Source organism: Camelus ferus, chromosome 13 (assembly GCF_009834535.1).
Source record: "Camelus ferus isolate YT-003-E chromosome 13, BCGSAC_Cfer_1.0, whole genome shotgun sequence".
NCBI lineage: Eukaryota > Metazoa > Chordata > Mammalia > Artiodactyla > Camelidae > Camelus > Camelus ferus.
The window spans coordinates 43957000-43976365 of NC_045708.1; the positions used below are offsets into that span (position 1 = coordinate 43957000).

At 42.8% G+C, this 19366-nt stretch overlaps 1 protein-coding gene across 3 annotated transcripts in view; it reads right to left on the reverse strand.

Annotated features, from left to right (window-relative positions):
- Positions 1-3871: 3871 nt before the first annotated feature.
- Positions 3872-19366, reverse strand: part of LOC102509190 (cytochrome P450 2J2) — a 30945-nt gene continuing 15450 nt past the window's right edge. Inside the window, exons 5-10 of one of the 3 annotated variants that reach the window (XM_032494412.1) lie at positions 18739-18915; positions 15962-16103; positions 13429-13616; positions 10313-10451; positions 9155-9188; positions 3872-4255 (exon numbers count right to left, since the gene is read on the reverse strand). In XM_032494412.1, coding sequence (XP_032350303.1) covers positions 4195-4255; positions 9155-9188; positions 10313-10451; positions 13429-13616; positions 15962-16103; positions 18739-18915 — 741 coding nt within the window. In that variant the 3' untranslated portion in view covers positions 3872-4194. The other 2 variants (XM_032494413.1, XM_032494411.1) reach the window with 2 other exon arrangements.

Here is a 19366-nt window from a genome sequence, read left to right on the forward strand (position 1 = left end):
ATACTCAAAAACACTACAGATGAAGCAGAATTCTTTAAAAAATTTTAAGTGACCCATAGGAAGACAGGAAAGGAGAAATAGAGGAATAAAAAACAAAGTGAAAAAATAGAAAATAAAGAGTAAAATGGCAGACTTAACTGTTAACATATGAATAATTGTGTGAAAATATAAACAATCAAAATTCAACAATGAAAAGACAGACTGGCAAAATTAAAACACATATGACCTGCCTATATCCTATCTACAAAAAATCATTTCAAATATAAACATATAAGGAAGTTAAAGGTGAAAGAATGCAGAAGCATATACTATGTAAATACGAATCAAAAGAGAGCTGGTGTGACTATATTACATCAGACAAAGTAAAGTTCAGGCAAGGAAAATTACCAGAGATAAAGAGGGACATTAAATAATAATTAAAGAGCCAATTCACCAAGATGACACAACAATTTCAATGTGTTTTCACCACAGAAAGGAGCTTCCCAGTACATAAATGAAAACTCCGGGGACTGTCTAGAGACACAGACAAACCTGTAGTATGTAATTATTCGGAGATTTCAACATGTCTCTCCCAGTCACTGAGAGAATCAGGGGAGAAGAAGTCAACACAAATATAGAAGAAATAAAGAACAGAGTCATGGATCTAACTGACACGTAGTATACAACATTCCACCCAATAACAGCAGAATACACATTTTTTCCCCCAATTAAGCATGGTGCTGTAACTTGGGTCATAAAACCAACCTTTATATATTTTTAAAAAATTGAAATAATAAAAAATACGTCCTCATGACAATAATGGACTTAAACCGAAAAACAAAAACACAAAGAAAACTGGACAATCTGCCAATACTTATAAATTAAACAACTCATTTCTTAAACAAGGGGAAAGGTTTAGAAGTGTAGCTTTGTAATTCTGTGACTAATCCTGTCACTTCATGGTGCAAACTGGGTGTATCTCCAGAAAGTGCTGAAACCTTCTCCGTCTGAACTTTGAATACATTACAGGCTTGTGTTTAAAGTGCTCCAGGATCTTTCTAGGGAAAGGGGAACCAATATTTGTTGGCACCTACTATTAGCTCTATTAATATTGACCATTCACTGTTTTATTTAACGTTCACAACCACCTGTCACAGTCTTGTCTCTCAGCAAAGTAGCAGCACTGAGAGGCAGGGAAGCAGCTGAAGATTCTTGGCAAAGTGCTGGATGTTGGAGGGAATTTTAAGGAATCCAGAGTGGCCACAGCTAGAAGCCCTCATGGCAGATGAATGTAAAGAAGTAGAAAGAAGGTACAGGAAGGGTTCCAAGTGGCTCCCTAGGGAGTCTGAACTCTGGGAAGCAGCAGGAAGCACTAAGCAAGTCTAAATGACACTTTAAATGACTACTTTAGTGAGAGTGGATTGCAGGGCCAGGAGGCTGAAGGTGAGGGTCTCAGTCCCTGTGGGGAGGGAGCAATTGAATTTAAAAGTGGTGAGGATTTAAATAGTAGTATCACCATTTTCACATGGGAAATGGAGCCTCCAAGAGGGAAAGTTAGCATTTTTCCCTGAGGATAATAATACTAAAGAGACAAATTGAGTATATTATATAGAATGTCCCAGTAATATGTAACATGACACACAATTAAATGACTTACAAAACGTTCCATGTCTGGTGCACTTAAATAGTAAAGAGTTTACAGTATTTCATTCCTAAAGCAGGCAGGTGGAATCATGCCAGTTTATGGCAGGAGGCTGAGGATCAATGCCCGGTTTACCTGGGTGCTGGCTTTAGCATCAGAGCCCCGCCCTCAGTGCCCAGACTGGCCCTTGCCCTGCAGGTAAGGGGGCAGGAGGCTCCCAGGCACCTTCTCCTGCTCATACCTGCTGAACCAGCAGGTTCCCCTTCTCAAAGTCCACATGGAACAAATTGCACAGGAAAGGCAGTTGTGGGAGCCCAGGCAGGTAGTTCTTTGGTGCTGCCTTTTGAGAAATCAGCAAAGAAGGGAAAGGTGATGGCATGCAGCAGGAGAGTGAGGGGACAGTGCACCTTCCAGGGGGACTTCTGAGAAGAGGACTAGCCCTGTGGTCTATAACACTGAGCTCCCAACACTGACTCCTTCCCCGCCCCACCCACCAGGGACCTTCCAGCCCTTTTCACCCCAGGCTCTGCCTTGCCCCTCCTCTGCAGTGCCTCACTACCTTGGCTCCAGTGTTGTGTAACCCAGGGGGCTCTTTCCCAGGCTCTGCTGCCTGCTGCTCCCCACCTCAGTGCACCTCCACCTGGCCTGTGGTCTGCCAGATGACAGGTGCCTGGTTCTCAGGAGAAGACTCTTGGGTCCAAAGAAATGAAGTTAGTATATTGAAGAGATATTTGCACTCCCAGGTTTTCTGCAGCATTGTTCACAAAAGCTAAGACATGGAAACAACCTAAGTATCTTTCAATGGGTGAATGAATAAAGAAAATAAAACATACACAAACACACACACACACTGGAATTTTTTTTAGCCTTAAAAAGAAGGAAATTCTGCCATTTGCTAAAAGGGTGAACCTGAAGGACATTATGCTAAGTAAAACAAGCCAGACAGAGAAAGACAAGTACCACATTATCTCCCTTAAATGTGGACTCTAAAAAAGTCAAACTCATAAAACCAGAGGGTAGAACCATGCCTGTGGCTTGAGGGTGGGGACATGGGAAGATATTCATCATGGGCACCAGGGTAAATTCTGCAGATCTAATGTACAGCATGGTAACAAGGGTTAATAGTGCATCGTATAGTTAAGATTTTCTAAGAGGACAGACCTTAAATGAATTCTCACCTCACACAAGGGTAACTACAGAGATGATGGATAAGTCATGTAGCTTGATTGTGGTGATCTTCCACCTTGTGGATTTTACATATAAAACAAGTTGTACACATTGAACATACAGAAAAGTAACTCAAAGTCTTTTAAATTGAAATAAATGAAATTGAATTAAAATTTATTAATAAAGTTGTTAAAATTGCTCAATTGAAGTGTTTGGTAATTCCAATGTCTGGCTTTTTCAAGGAGAGTTTCTACTGATTGATGTTTACCCTGTGTGTTGGCCATAGTTGCTTGTTTCTTTACATGGTTCATAAATTTTTGTTGAAAATTTGACCTTGTAAATGATACAGTGTTGGAAATCTGGACATCAGGAACCACCCCGGGTCTGTTACTTTTATCGTTGTTTTTGATGCTATTGTTTGGTAACTTTCATAGGCTAATTCTGTAAAAGTTCCATCCTTCATCACATCAGGCCCCTGGATGCTCTGGTGTTAGCAGCGGGTTCAGCTCACGTGTGCACAGAGGTCTCCTCAAAGGCCTTGAACCACCAGGTCTCTCAGGGCTCTGCGTGTGAGACGGGTGCACCGTCAGCACTCAAGCAGGTGGGCCACACTCCGTCTTAGCCCTAATGTCCTGCTTGTGCAGAGGCTCCAGGTCAGCCAGAGATGCGGGCACCAGTGCTTCTCGGGTCCCTCCTGGGCACACACACAGCCCTTGCCGGTGGGTAGCCTTCTAGGTTCCCGGGGATATGGCAGAGCTTGCTGCAGCCCCAGTGGGCATCTCCTTCCCCAGCTTTCCCTTTTAATCCTCTTGGTAGCAGATCTGGTGTTGCCCCCTCAGGTTCTTGCAAGGCTGTCCAATTGCCCTGATTTATTTGAACACATGCCTTGTAGAGTGAGTGGTTCATACAGACTGGATTTGGAGGCAGGTCAAGTAAACACAAGTCTGAGAGTGGGGACTTCCCAGGGAGTTGTCAGATAGGACAACAGTGACCTCTGTCCAGACACCAACCTTTGAGGCGCTCTCCTTCCTGTTCCTGATTGGTGCCTGGTGTACTCAGCTACTATAGTTGCCAGGCTGTTGCTTTTCAAGGAGACTATAGAGCTGGGGAGAGAAAATCTGGAGCAGGGCAAGTCAAATGCCACAAAGTTCACTGTTCTTCCTAAGATTCAGCTGTTTTTAGTTTTATTTTTCCTTTAGCAAAAGCATAGATTGTTCCAAGACTGTTTGCAACAATTGTAATTACTGGAAAAACTCTGGTTAAAATACAGAGTCTGGAAATGTTGATTTTGAAAACTTTTGTAGTTTTCTTTCTGCGTTTATGGAGGAACAGATTTTTTGAAGGTCCTTACTTTGCCATTTCAGTGGTTCTCTCCAGTGGTCAGATTTTCGGAAGTAGAAGGGACTTTAACAAGCAGTCTTTGAAGTCCCCATCTTCCAGAGTGTCTGGTGAAGGCTCAAAGGGCCACTGCATAGCAAAAGAGACTCTTAGACAGGCTGCAAGGTAAATCTGTCTGCTCTGCCCTAGTTAACTTGTCTGCCCACTCTCCACACCCCCTGTCCCCAAAAAGCTTGTGATTGACCTGGGTTCTTTGATTCTTTAAGCAATAGAAATTGATAAGAGGCCAGATGAGAAACTTAAGCAAGGCTTTATTGAGACTCATGCGGCAGCATGAGGGGGCAAAAACAAGTAACTGTTTCCCTTGCTTGCTCCCTGAGGGGAGGTGAACTGGTCCCTTAAAGGGGGTGAGGGTAGGGGCAGACTGGTGGGTCCACCAGGAAGGGAGGCTTAGGTGGCCTGCCCACCCCCTTGACAGTGCTGTGTGCAGGAACCGTGGGCAGAACAGGGCTTTTGCCCCGACACCTCAGAAGTGGCAGTCCAGTTTTGGCCTTTTTGAATCTGTCCCAACTGCACATGCAGTTATTTTCATTCCCTTATAGTTTCTCTGTATTCTGTTGCTCAAGGACAAATTTGTCCCGATGCAAGCACTGCAGAATAGGGTTCCAAGTTCCAGTCTAGTTCAGGTTCAACAAGCATCTACTATGTACCAAACCTGTTAGGTCCTGAGCCTAGGCGAGCAAGGCACATTACTTCTGAAAAACTCAGTGCAACTAGGAGATTGCATGGAAATAGGAGATTGAAATTTTGAATAAAATTCTCAGAGAATGGAGGAGGGATCAACTAACTGGCTGAGACCGTCCAGAAAATGTCACTGAAGAGTTGGCATTTAAACAGGGTCTGCTGGGTGTAATTAGACATTTCTTACAGAAAAGTATATAAAGACAAGAAGATGATAAAGGACCTGGCCTGTGGGACATTGATAGGACTTCAGCAGTTTGGCAGGAGAAGTTCTAAAAGATGTGACTGAAGAGGTGAGCAGGTGTCAGAACACAAAACCACCATGTTTCCAGCTAGGGAGCAGGCCACACACATGACTGTACACGGCCCAACTCTGGAAGGCGCTGCTCAGCTGGACCACCTGTGATGGTGTCCTGGGGGTTCACACAGCGGCAGCCCCACTAAAGGATTTATAAGGAGCCTGTGGTCAATAGGCAGGAGAGTATATTCTGTGAACTCAGTAAGGAAAAGATCAAATGGTCTACAAAAGAAGGTACAGAAATTACTGGAATCTTCCTCTGAAAAATAACAACAGCATTACAACTACAGACAGCATATTTGGTCATCTTAGCAATCAAAATGCCAACAGTTTAGGATAGGTTATGCTGTAATAACTAAGGTTATGCTGCAGTAATTAACCATCCCAAATCCTAGTGGCTTACAGCAAAACAGGTTAATTTTCACATGACATGTCCACCCTGAATCAGCTATGACTCTGCTTCTTGTCCTTGTCTCCTGGGTGTAGGCTGACAGACACTTATCTGGGTTGTCGCTGGTCTCATGGCAGAGAAGAAAGAAATATGTTGAACTTTTAGCTGGCTCTTAAGCATTCAGAAGAGAGTCTTGGAACTTTTGCTCTCATTTTATTGGCCAAAGCAAATGACATGGTCTTTCCTGCATCTATCAGGGTGGTCAGATACAGTGGTCCCATGGGGAGAAGCACCACAAAGCATGGCAACCCAGGGAAGTAGATCGTTAACCCAATCTCATAATTCACAGCAGGTTTTATTCCTCTACATTGCAGATTAGGAAATGGTTTCAGGATAGTAAAGCAACCTGTTTAATGTGCAATCAAAAGCCAATAAATGAAAAAACCTGGAACTGATTTCAGGGCAGCCTAGCTCCACAGCCCTGACCCCGGGTTCATATGACACATGCTACCCACTTGAGTCTTTTAATGTTATTTCATGTGCAACAGAGCCCTGTGATAACTGTGGACACCGAATGTATTTGAAAAAGGGAAGCCTCTGTTTTGACCCTGACTGTTGTAACAGGCACCATCAGTGACTCAGTCCCAGCCCCTGAAAGTGACCCATTGCACTTGAGCCTGTATTCATGCTTAATTTCTTATCTATTTCAAAAGCAGAGGGAAAGAGTCTTAGGTTTTCAGAGCAGTACAGGTAGTGCATGGTGAATGTGCAAAGACACAGCGTCACCCAGATAGTACAAAATACCCATTCAGTGATGTCACTCTTTTTTGCAGAAACAAGCACGGGGAAATGGAATAGGTGGCCCCATTACACGTTTAAGAAGGAGGAACCAAAGGCTTGTGGTTTAAATGTGTTGCTCAAAGTCACAGAAAAGAGTAGAGGGGAGAGAACCCCAGTGTCCCTGGACATGTATTTCCGGTTCCCCACCTTCCCTCTTGGTAGCTTAGCAATAAACAGGCTTGAATGATCTCCAGGTGAGAAGAGCCTGACACAGGGGGAGACCTCTGGAGTTCCTTGTTCTAACATGGAAACTCACCCAGGAAGCTGTCATTGTCACTTAGTCACCTAGCCAGCCCCCGCCTTCTGTCTATAAGCCCACGGGGCTCTGAGAAGCGGCCCCTCTGCTGATATTCCATGTATGGTGCACATATTCAAGCCTTGCCTGACCTGGACACATTTCCATACACACTGAGGGTATCCTGAGTGTCCTGCTCTGTCTCTGCTTGTAAGTCCTCCAACCTCCAACCTGATTTTAAACTTACACTGCATCATGTGTGTCTGTGTCTCTCTGCCGGACAGGGGTAGAGGAAGAGTCACAGCCTGGGTGGTTTCTCAGCAAAATCTGTGCCTCATCCATGAATCCACAGGAAATGTAATGTGCTTGCACATTGTGTGTCAGCACACTGATACAAAGTAAGAGGGAAAGGGGCCCTGGAGCTTCCAAAATAGACAAGGAATAAGACAGCTACAACGTGCAGAGAACAAAATCTATGTCGTGTTTGAACAGGAAGAGAGTTCATACTTTAGAGTCTCTCCAATGAGCTTTGAGGATAAAAGGAGACATTCAGTTACTCCCAGTCAAAAATCCCCAAGGTTTCTCATTAAATGTGGTCACTTTGTATTTGGCTCTAGGTCCCACTGCATCTCACAGATCAGGATGAGTGTCCAGCGGTTTTACATTTAACCCACAGGGAGAAGGTAAATGCCTGCCCTTCTAGAATCATGGAACATGCACAGCAGACAGCAATGGAACTCAGAGATGACTTCACAAAGTCCCTTACTTTACAGATGAGGAAATGGAGACATAATTGAAAGTATGTTGGCCAATTTCTCAGTCTCCTACTGGTCAATGGGTGGTCTGACTGGGGGTTGCTGACAAGGTTTCAGAATTTCAGGGAGTTCAGGGCCTGACTGGGTTGGTTTTAGTCAAGAAATAGCAGTTGGCGTGTTTTCTAGAGATGCAACTTTCCAGGAGGTTGCAAAGAAAGTGCACACAGGGGGCTGGCCAGGATTCTCACTCTCTGTTCCTCTATTAGACAGGAAGGACTAACTCCTTCTCCTTCAGGCTGGGACACACAACCATTTCTTCCAGACATGCTCTGGTTCTCCCTGACAGGCTCAGGCTAGCTCTAGCCAAACTCCCTCTGTTCCTTTCTTCCTTCCCTCTCTCTCCCTCTCTTCTCCCCATTTCTCTGTATTCCTCTTTCCCTTTCTAAAGTGCCCATTGAACTGACTTATCTGTGAATCCCAAGCAACAGGGAAAAAAGCCCCATGGCCCACTTTGTTCTGAGCTATTCAAATAGCTTAGACCTATTTTCTTAGGTCTAAGAGCCTTAGAAAAAGACATCTTCTACATAGTCTAGTCCAGTTCACCAGGTTTGAGTGTTTGCTCGCATCAGGTTTGGTATCAAAACTCCATGGACTATCAGTTGTACCAGGCCTTGCAGTCTATGGCCATTTTCTCCCCATCAGTGACCACACACAGGAGGATGGAGCTGGATTCTGGCATTTCCAGTTCGCTGCTATAAACTACTCTACCATGGCTTAGTTGAGTTTAGACTGGTAATAACTTGTCAATCAAAAGCTGACAATTAATTTTGGAGAAAAGATCACAGCCATTGTTTGTTAATTCCGAATTGAAATGGCTTGGGAAGAAATGCCTGAGGGAGGATTTAAAGTAGGAAGGCCCCTTAAGGACAGAAAATATCTCCACATTTGTCCCCTAAACCTGCTTTCCGTGTTTGGTTAATTGTGGTCACACTCTTTTTGGTCCATGTCCAATTCCAAGGCAGTGTCTCCTTAGGTGACCCAGAAAGGCTGCTTCCCATAGAAACCAGCCATGAAAGGGAAACAGGCCCTGCCCTGCTCACTCCCCAGGGGCCATCTTGAGGCAGAAGCCGGAGAAGCTGCACAGAGCTACCAAGTGCCAGGGCTTTGCTGGCCGACCACTGCGGCCTCCCCAGGGTCCGACTACTAACTCTCTTCCACCATTTGCCCAAGCCATGTGCACAGGCCATAAGAAAATCTCCCATGAGGAAGGAAGCAGGAAGGAGGAAGATCTCAGCTATACTTTCTATGATGTGCCTCATGATTTCCAAATCACTTAAAGTCCATTATTTCTTATGATTTTTATAGCAATTCTTCCTTTAGTGAAAAATCAACCTCTTTTCATCTTCTGGGTGAAAAGGCAAATCACTTATAACATAATTGATTCGCTCAGGGCTAAACTGGGGATGGGAAAGCTGAGGGTGGATCCAGTTTCCTCAGAGTCCAAGTCCTAGGACCTTCCTCAGAAGCAGGTCATTCTGCTCCCTCACTTCTCAGCAGGCAACAGTGCATTGCAGGGACCTGGGAATTCCTCCTGCTTTCCTTCCCCCTCCCTCCCGGACAACCTCATGCCCGGGGAGCAGCACAGATGCGGTAGGTCACTGGGGAGAGGCTCAGGCCCGTTTTGAATTTCAGGCTCAGCTTCTCATTGTCTGGAGGCCTGAAGGTGAATTTTTGCACAAGGTAAGTAAAGAAAATGAACAACTCAGACCTGGCCAACTGCTCTCCAAGGCACACCCGCTTTCCTGAAAGACAAAAATATAAGGTGAGTTACCTTCCCAGGTGGTGTCTGTGCCCAGCAATGACTGAAACCTTCCACCACATCTTGCAAAACCTGAGCAAAGGGAGGGCCTGCTGGGCCCTGGGGCTTGATGGACTGGGCTTATTTGATCAAAACCACCTGAGTTTAAAAAGGCACAGAAAGGATCAATTCACACTCCAGTGCCTCCAAGGGGCAGGCAGGTGAGCACAGGTGTGAAGATTGAGGGTGTGGATGAAAGGAGTGAGAGGTCTGGGTTGACTAGTAAGTGGAGTCTGGCCCAAAGTCTTTCAAAAATCCAGTAGCAAACAACAAAGACAAAAACCCAAACCTTGTGTTATCTTTTTTCAATTCTTAAAAGCAAACTGATGAAAAGGATCAGCAAGTAAATGTCAGAGCTGAGTTCTCAGGTACAAGGCACCATTTCCCTACATCAGGTTTTCCTCCTTAATGGTTGGGAATCTCCCTGCCATGGTCTTCCACCCCCTGCCCCGTGCAGAGCAGATCTTTTCTCATCCCTGCTGCACTCTGACACCTGCTCCAGGCTCCTTCTGTCCCTCCCCTTCCTGAATGCCCTCCTTGCCCCTTTTGGGCTATAATACCCCACACTGGTCTCTACCACCATGTCTCTCTGCCCCCAGTAGTGCACCCTAAGGGGAATTCAGGGTGGAGAAAAACAGGATATTGGTCCCAGAGTGTAAAGATGAATTTACAGGAATAATTTCAATGAGTTCAGACTCTTGCACTAAAATCATTAACTTGGGATAACTGGACTTTTTCTTTTTCTTTTTTTGATGATGAGCAGTAAAATTTTGATGTTTCACTACATTTTTTTTTGTCTGTTTGCTTGTTTGTTTTGTTTTGTTTTTTCAGCAAAAACTTCATATCACGACTCTTTCCTTACCTCTTGGAACAGTCCGTAGGAGCTATGAGGCCACCTTCTCTGGCTACAGTCCTCAGTAATACCCCAAATGAAACATAATTCTGAGCATTTTTTAAAAATTTGACACTGGAGACATTTCAACAAGAGCAGAGCACTCTAGGGAAAAGAGGAGATAAGGGCTGAGAGAGGGACACTGGGTCCCCACACACCTATTTACTGCAACTCACCTACTGAGAAAGGCAGAAAGGCTTCCCTTTTCTTAAACTGTCCATTCTCCAGAAAGTGCTCTGGATTGAACGTGTCTGGGGTGGCCCACTCTGCAGGGTCCCTGTGCAGTGCAGTCAGGTTGGTCAGGACCACGGTTCCCTAGAAAAGTCAGCAAAGACTCAGGCAAGGCTTGACCCACACAACACACCTGTGCAGAGGGCTCCCACACCAAAGCCTGACAGCACCCTGAACCCCCTCAACCTCCTCAACTCACCACCTTCTGAGCCCAACCTCTAGGACCCTGCTCTTTGCCAGGGGACAGATTACAATGGTGGATGGAAGTGTCTGCGGGGAATTTTACCAGGGAAGTGTGACCATTCATTACTGTCAAATGGATCTCTCCAGGGACATGTCAGTGTAGAACTTGGGAGGGTACATGTGTGCATCAATGAGAGAATAATGTGACAGCTGTCCAGTTAATATTGTCCCAAAACCAACACAGCTGCTCCCTGAACTGAAAACTATGCTCTTTCAAGGTAAAAATGCCTCATGTATCTTTCCCCCAGTCTCTTCCCTCGACAGTCTAGGTCATTCCACAGAAGGTTGAATAAGAGAATCAGGTCGCCCTGTGAAGGAACCACTATCCATCCAGGTACATAGCAAGTAACCCAGGAGTCCTCCTTAATATCTCTCTTTCCCTCATTCTGCCTTCATCCAATCCTTCAACAAGGCTGGTCAAGATTACTTTAAATTTCTCTTGATTCTGTCTCCTCCATTTTATGTCCACCACTGCCACCCTGGTCCAGGCTACCCGCCTTGCTTCCCTAAATAGCTGTTTAACTGCACCCCATACCCTCTCTTTTTGTTTCCATGTGCTCCTCATGAGGAAAGCAGAGTTTGCTACAGAAATCTTCTTGCAGTTTCTCAAAGTTACCACATGTCCTCATTAATTTCCACGCCTTTCATAAGCTGTTCACCTTGCATGGAATGTCCTTTCTTCCCACTTTGTAACCAAGTTAACTCTTAATTAGCCTTTAATACTCAGTTCAAAAATCACTTTCTTTTGGAAACCTTCTGCCCACTCCTGCTCCCACTCCCCATTCCAGTTAGCCTGATTTTTTAGAGAATCCAGTGACTTTTTTCTGCTGGGCAGTTTTCATGGTTTGTACCTATAAACTTGCATGATTATTTTCCTCAGAGTTGTTTTCCCAGACCTATACATTTTAGGTGCTTAATGAACATTTGTTGAATTAATAAGAATAAGAATGTTATTTGGAGTACTTTTAATACAAAGCACTAAATTAAAAATTTTACATGCATGACTTCACTTTTCCTCCACCTTGGAGGCAGGTTTAAAAGCGTTTTTCAGATAAAGAGTTTTTATTTCTGAGAGTTTGAATAAAGTGTCCAGAGTGACAGGGTGGGAGGAGTTAGAACCATGATTTGAACTAGGGCATTTGACATCAATGCTATGGCTCTGAGTCTCTACAATAGGCAGTCAACGAGATGTCTCAGTTCCCAGGATGATTATTCTAGCAGATATTAAAAATGAGTGGTGATAGGACTGTTGAGCAGAGCCAGATTGATGGAGCTAAATGACAGCTATTAAAACTCAAAGAGCACTGGTGAAATGATTTAGACCTCAGCCTCTACCCACAAGAAGGTCGATCAGTAAGAAAAAAGCAAAGGCAATAGCAGCAGGAATAGCTGCTTTTCCTGGCTCTGTAGGGACGGTGAGATCGTCCCCAGGTAAGACACTCACAGAGGGACTGAGACAAATGGAGATGGATCCACAGAGGCCCAGCAAAGTGGTGAGAAAGCAAAGGAAGTGTAAGTGTGCAGTGTGCAGACAGGACGCTAGGGAGTACAGGGGAGAGGTCTGCCCAGATCCTAAGATTAGGGTGTAGAGTGAGAGCAGAATTTCCTCAGTTCAGTATTTGCAGATACACACTAGTATACATAAAATGGATACACAGCAAGGTCCTAGTGTAGAGCACAGGGAACTATATTCAATATCTTGTATTATGTATAATGAGAAAGAATATGAACAGGAATGAATATATATATATGCTATATATAAATATATATATATATAAACCACTATGCTATATAACAGAAATCAACACAACATTGTAAGTCTACTATACTTCAATTAAAAAGAATTTTAAAAATAAAATAAATGAATTTTCTTTGTGAGAACAAGGAATTTAAGTGGGACCAACTGAGAAGTATTGCAGGGAGATTCTTTTAATGTCAAAGAAAAGCAACTCATGTGGAGAGAACATTTTGTTGAAAAAAAAAAAGATGAACCTCCAAATCAGAACAGATCTGGTTCTGGAACTCAACTCTTACACTTGCAGTTGAGAGATCTTTTGCAAGCGTAGTCACTCTCTGAGCCTGGACTTCAAATTTATAAAATGGGAAGAACAAAATTATTCTGAGGACTGGTCAAGACATTTTCAAAGAATCTAAATAATCCATGGTACATAATCACTGCTTAATGAGCACCAGTTCCTTTCTCTCCTATTCTGATCCTTAATACTGCACACACCTGGATTGGTTTCTCTTGTGTGTTGATAGCTCCATCACTGGGCTGTCAGCCAAAGCTGGATAAATACCCTAAGGGCTATTATATTAGAAAAACCAGCATGAATGTGATGTTGGTTCACGAGGTCTCAAGAGTCCCTTCATATTTCAATACTCTATAAGCCCAAGATTGTAAAGCAGAACGTTCCAAAATCTAGGAGGTCCCTAGTCCTGTGAGAAGCTCTACCAAGGCAAAGAAAAAGAACTCATGTCAAAGTCTGACTGAGAGCTGTTCTTGCTGTCTCCCCACAAAGAATCACAGTGCACATCACATGGTCAAAACACTGAGAAATCTCACAGTGAAGAAAAGTGAACTATATTTGATCCAGGAACCCCCTTCCCCTCCACAACACCTATTAACATCTAGGTGAACTAATGTTCTAAGGAACACTCACAGAGAAAATACATAGTATTACATCAGGTGTAACACCTCTCTGCTCAATTAAGTGATTCCCTGGGACAAGAATCCATGTCACTTTCCCAGTAGAGAGTCCCACCATTTAAAAAGATGAGCATGGAGATCTGAGGCAGCGAGTGAGGCCACAATTACCTTGGGCAGGTGGTATCCAGCCAGCGTGGTGTCCACCATCACCTCCCTGGGCACGTTCAGGGGAACAATGTTGCCCATTCTCTGCACCTCGTGGATGACAGCGTTGGTGTAGGGCATGGACTCTCGAGCTGCCGTGCTCGGCTGCTGCCATTGGCCAATCACCCTGTCAATCTCAGCCTGTACTTTTTCTGGAAAAGCAGAGAACTTTCTATTATTCTAATATTCATTACCCTCCTTGAGCCTGGTTCAGCTAAGGGATGAAATAACCAGGATCAAAATGGCTAAAGTTATAGCAGGCTGTGTAGACAGTAGTTTCTCAAGGAGGTACCTGAGTGCAAAGTGGGTGCTGGTTTAAGACAAATCTGGTTGCAAATTCTTCCTCCTCAATATTCCTACTGTAAGTTACTGATACCCTTGAGCCTCAGTGTCCTCTTCTTATTAGTGAGGATAAATCTACCTTCATCTTTAAGATGTTTTGAGATTTACATGAAATGATTCAGAGACATATACAACAAATGAAAAAACCCTTCTAATTATGACCCAATATCTCTTTTCCAATTTTTTGTTGTTGTTGTTGAATAATAGAGATTTTATCTGGATTCCTAGTTCTCCAGCTAAAGACTATAATTCCGATTCCCTGTTACTATGTTCTGGCCAATAGAATGTATGTGGAGAATGTTTACACTTGGAACCTGCCCTTCTTGTTAGGGTGTGTGCTTCCTTCTCCTTCTTCTCTTCCCACTGGTGGAAAGGCAGCCTCAGTGGGGAGCAATCTTTGTAACTGCAAACAGGGCATCACTGTAGATACAATAGAGAAACACACTGGAAGGACTTTGGACCCCAAAATGTTCTGCAGAGTCCAGCTTAGATTTTTCACCTGAGAGAAAAATACACTTCCTTTATTTTTTAACTGACCATTGAAAACCTATAAAAATTGTTGTAAAATACACATAAAAATTAACATCTTAACCGTTTTTACATGTACAGTTTAATAATGTTACGTATATACACATTGTTGTACAACCAATTTCCAGAAGAGTTTTTTATCTTGTAAAACTGAAACTCTACATCCAAACAGCCATAACTCCCCATATTCCTCATGCCTAGCCTCTGACAACCAACATTTGACTTTCACTTTCTATGAATTCAACCACTCAAGATAGCTGGTATAAATAGAAACATACAGTTAATGTCCTTTATTGACTGGAATGTTAAGTGTAGTCTCATGTCCTCTAGGTTCATCTATGTTATACCATATGTCAGAATTTTTCCTTCTTAAGGCTAAATAATACTCCATTGTATTTCACATTTTATTGGTCAATTCATCCATCAATAGACACTTGGGTTGATTCCCCATCTTATGTCATCATAATCCATTGGTATTTTGGAACCTCTAAGAGAGAAGCCAAATCTAGACCTAACTAGGTGGCTTTTAAACTTAAAAAAAATTCTATAATTCACAGTGCAAATGAATTTTACATCACAACTCAGGACACATGAACAAAAATATAACAGATACAACACACATGTATGTATATAAGGAAAGAAATAAAATTTCATTAAAAAAAACTTATCCTGAGTAAACAGGCAGCACTCTAATCTTTTCTAATGTATTTTTCTTTAATTTAGAAAAAAAAAGTTGGTCTTGATCCACTAAATTGATTTTAAGGTCTATTAATAAACTGTTAGCCCACTTAAAAAACCTGTATTACAACAGTTTTATCCTCCATATGCCCAAAGTGTTCTTGGGCCTAGAGAAAAAAAAAAAGATTGAAACAGTCACTGTCCTTGAATAGACTGAAGCCTGTGGAGAGGATATTTAAATAATTCAGGAAAAGGAAAGTGAAGGAGGTGGATTTGGTTATCTCCGAAGGAAGGAAATGTTAGTAGTTTCACAGAAAGTGGGGAAACTTCATAGAAGAAGTTGTATCTGAGTAGATTCTTCCAGCATAGCTAGTGGCTTAAAGTGTAAAGAAATCAGGGAAATACTTTCTTGTTATTATTCTTCTGGGGAGGAGCAGGTGTGACGGCACAGAGGCATAAATTAGGACAGTGCAGTGAAAACCACATGTCGTTTAGTGAGGCCACCATGTTGGGTGAGTAGGGTTGAGGCTGAACAGGCAGGAAGGGGCACATCAGAGGGCAGGACACACCGGACTCAGGAGTCTGAACATCACCCACAGGGCAGTGGAAGACATGACTTAACAGGAGGGAAGGCTATGACCAGGTTTCACAAATGAATAGAATGTAACTCTTTCTGGAAACTCACCAAGATGTCCATGGACCTCACTGTTTTCCCCACTAGACTGGCAGTTTCCTGAGGGCAGGGACTCTCTGTTATGTTTATAGTACGTGGACCCTTCACAGTTGTGACTGTAAAACTGAAGAATGTGCCCGTTCTCCAGTCCACCAGGTGCTGTGACTGCCCTACCATCCCTCCATCCTACCACCTGTCTTCTGGCCCCAACTTTGGGAAGTGTGTTCCAGGAGCACCATCCTGACCTGGCCCAGGCACACCCACTGACATGCTTACCTTGGATGTCTGGGTACAGGGCCATGTAGAGCAGACCCCAGCACAGTGTTGTTGAAGTTGTCTCTGTTCCAGCAAAAAAGAGGTCCAGGGTGATATAGATAAGGTTTTCTTCATCGAAACTTGAGGTAGCATTGCCCTTATGCTAGAAAGCACAATGTTTATTGGTTTAATTAGATGGGTTTTTTTTTTTTTTTTGCCACAATACAGAAGGGCTTCATCCAAGAGAGAATGTGGAAAGAGAGACCCCCACCCCCAGGAGAAATGACTTCCCTTTGGCCGTCTCAGGAGGATGGAATATCGTTTACATCCTCCTGCCCAAAGTGCTGGATGTATTGTTACCTTTCTTGGATGAAAATCAAAATAACTAATTTTTTTATGCCCATAATTTGTTAGAATCTAGTACTAGACTTGGAAAAAAGCCTGGGGTTCCAACATTAGCCACATCATTTACTATCTGTGTGACTTGTGCAAGTTACTAACTCTCTCTGTGCCTCAGTTTCCTGTTTGAGAAAATAGAACTAACAATACTCACTCCTTATGATGGCATTATGAATTACGTAAGATACAAAGGCGGTAGCAAACACACAATATGTGTTTGTACTGAAAGAATACAGTGAATTTCTGTGAAGCACAACAATTCTCATGTCTCCCTGTTATCCTTTTCCTTTCTAGCTTAAACTCTGTGATTCCAACAACCATTCCTCATGGTTCTCCAGCATCTTTGTCACCTTCCTCCAGAAGCTTCACTGTGTCAACATTTCTCTGCGTGTGGTCCCACACCTGCACACCTTACAGCAGGTGAAATCTCCTCCTCTGAGGAGAAACCAGTGCTTCTAGTAACATTATGCTAATAAGGAGAAATAAGAGAGGAGATGGAAAGAAATCTACCACTCTGTCAACTCCAGGAGAGGAATAAATGATCTGATGAGTCAAGGATGATGACAGGCATGCAGTGATGTGTATTACTCAGAGGGGTTACCACACGAAAGACTGTACATTCATTTTGGCTTTTTTCCCGCTTCTTTCCTACATTGTTGGAAAGGGATAATATGAGGATGAGGGAAGAAGGGAAAGTCTCTCCCATTTGAAGCTGAACTCTGGCATCAGGCTCAGCTTTACTTGTGTTCTGGGCTGGGGAGCTGAGGGAAGGGGTAGAGAGCTGGGCATTGGTCCAACTATAATGACCCTATACTTTCTTTTCCTTTTGTGTATCTGCTTCAGATTTGGATAAAAGGTAAAGAATAGACTATGAAAAGGCAGTATTTCAGGTTTCAAATGCCTAAAGAAAAATACCATTAAACTTTCTTCTTTAAATTTAAATATTAATTTAAGATTTTGTGAATTCTTTTCTTTTTTAGTTGAGTATAGTTGATTTCTATCTTTATTTCTTTTTTATTGAAGTAATTAAGTTTATTTATTTAGTTTTTTTAACTTTTTTTATTAAGTTGTAGTCATTTTACAATGTTGTGTCAAATTCCAGTGCAGAGCACAATTTTTCAGTTATACATGAACATATATATATTCATTGTCATATTTTTTCCACTGTGAGCTACCATAAGATCTTGTATATATTTCCCTGTGCTATACAGTATAATCTTGTTTATCTTTTCTACATTTTGAAATCCCAGTCTGTCCTTTCCCACCCCCCACTCCCTTGGCAACCACAAGTTCACAAATGACAAATGCTGGAGAGGCTGTGGAGAAAAGGGAACCCTCCTATACTGCTGGTGGGAATGCAGTTTGGTGCAGCCACTGTGGAAAACAGTGTGGAGATTCCTCAAAAGACTAGGAATAGACTTACTGTATGACCCAGGAATCCCACTCCTGGGCATATATCCAGAAGGAACCCTACTTCAAAATGACACCTGCACCCCAATGTTCATAGCAGCACTATTTACAATAGCCAAGACATGGAAAGAGCCTAAATGCCCATCTGCAGATGACTGGATAAAGAAGATGTGGTATATTTATACAATGGAATAGTATTCAGCCATAAAAACTGACAACATAACGCCATTTGCAGCAACATGGATGTTCCTGGAGAATGTCATTCTAAGTGAAGTAAACCAGAAAGAGAAAGAAAAATACCATATGTGATCACTCATATGTGGAATCTAAAAAACAAACAAACAAACAAAACAGAAATACAAAACAGAAACACACTCATAGACATAGAATATCTTTATTACTAATTGTCTCATCAGTTATGAGTTAATTATATTCCTCCACTCTATGAATCCCTGCCTCTAATTCACTCCTCTGTGCTGGACTGAATAATGAACCACAGAGATGACCACGACCTGATCTCTGGAACCTGGAGATGGTAGCTTATGTGGCAGAAATTAAGGAACTTGATATGGGAAGATTATCCTGGATCATTTCAGGGAACCCAATATATTCACAGGAGTCTTTAAAAGAGGGAGACAAGAAGGACGTAAAGAGAAGATGTAACATTGGTGGCAAAGAAGGTGCTACATTGATGACTGTGAAGATGGAGGAAGGGGCCGTGAATCAAGGGGTACAGGCAGCCACTACAGGCTGGAGAAGTCAAGAAAATGGTTTTTCCCCTAGAATTTCCAGAAGAAGACAGCCCTTCATCACCCTGATTAGTCCATGAAGCTGGTTTCAGACTTTTTATATTTAGAATTATAAAAGAAAACATTGTGTTGTGTGAAGCCCCCAGGTTTGTGGTAACTGGTTACAGCAACAATTAGACATCAAATCCCCTCATTTGCTCTTTAGGAACAGAACTCACGAAAGAACTCTGGGTTCCTCACCTTCTCTGTTTCCTGGAGGTAAGCATCAATGAAGTCTCTTGCTTCAGCAGGATTCCAGTCTCTCTTGTGGTTTTCAATCACCTGGGCAACAAACATTTTCAGTTTCTCCCAGTTTCTAAAGACCCTTTGGTGGGATCCAGGGAGGAAGTTCATTATCCACGGAAAGATATCGTACAGCTGATTGAGAAAACAAAACAATCATGATCACAAGGTGGTACCAGTTTTCCACTTTTTAACACACTATAACCATCCCGTCTTTCCACCTCTATTTTCTGATTATATTTAACCTTTGGAGTTACAGTCCAGTTTTCTTATCTCTCACATCCTTCTTCTTAACTCCTCTGACCAAGCATGAATGCATCCATCCACAATACATCCAGTGTCAGACGACCCGTCACCACTCCAACTGCTTTGTCATCCCTGTATAATCCACCAGAATGTCCTACCTGGATGCTGTAAGAGCCTTCAACAGTTTTCCTGATTCCGTCCTTAATCCTGTTCAGCTCAGCTCCAAGGGGGATCATTTAACAGTTTAATCGATCATTTCACTTTTTTTTTTTTAACTGAAGCGTAGTCAGTTACTTTCTGTCTCTCAAACCTCCAATGACTTTCCATGACGTTAAGACAA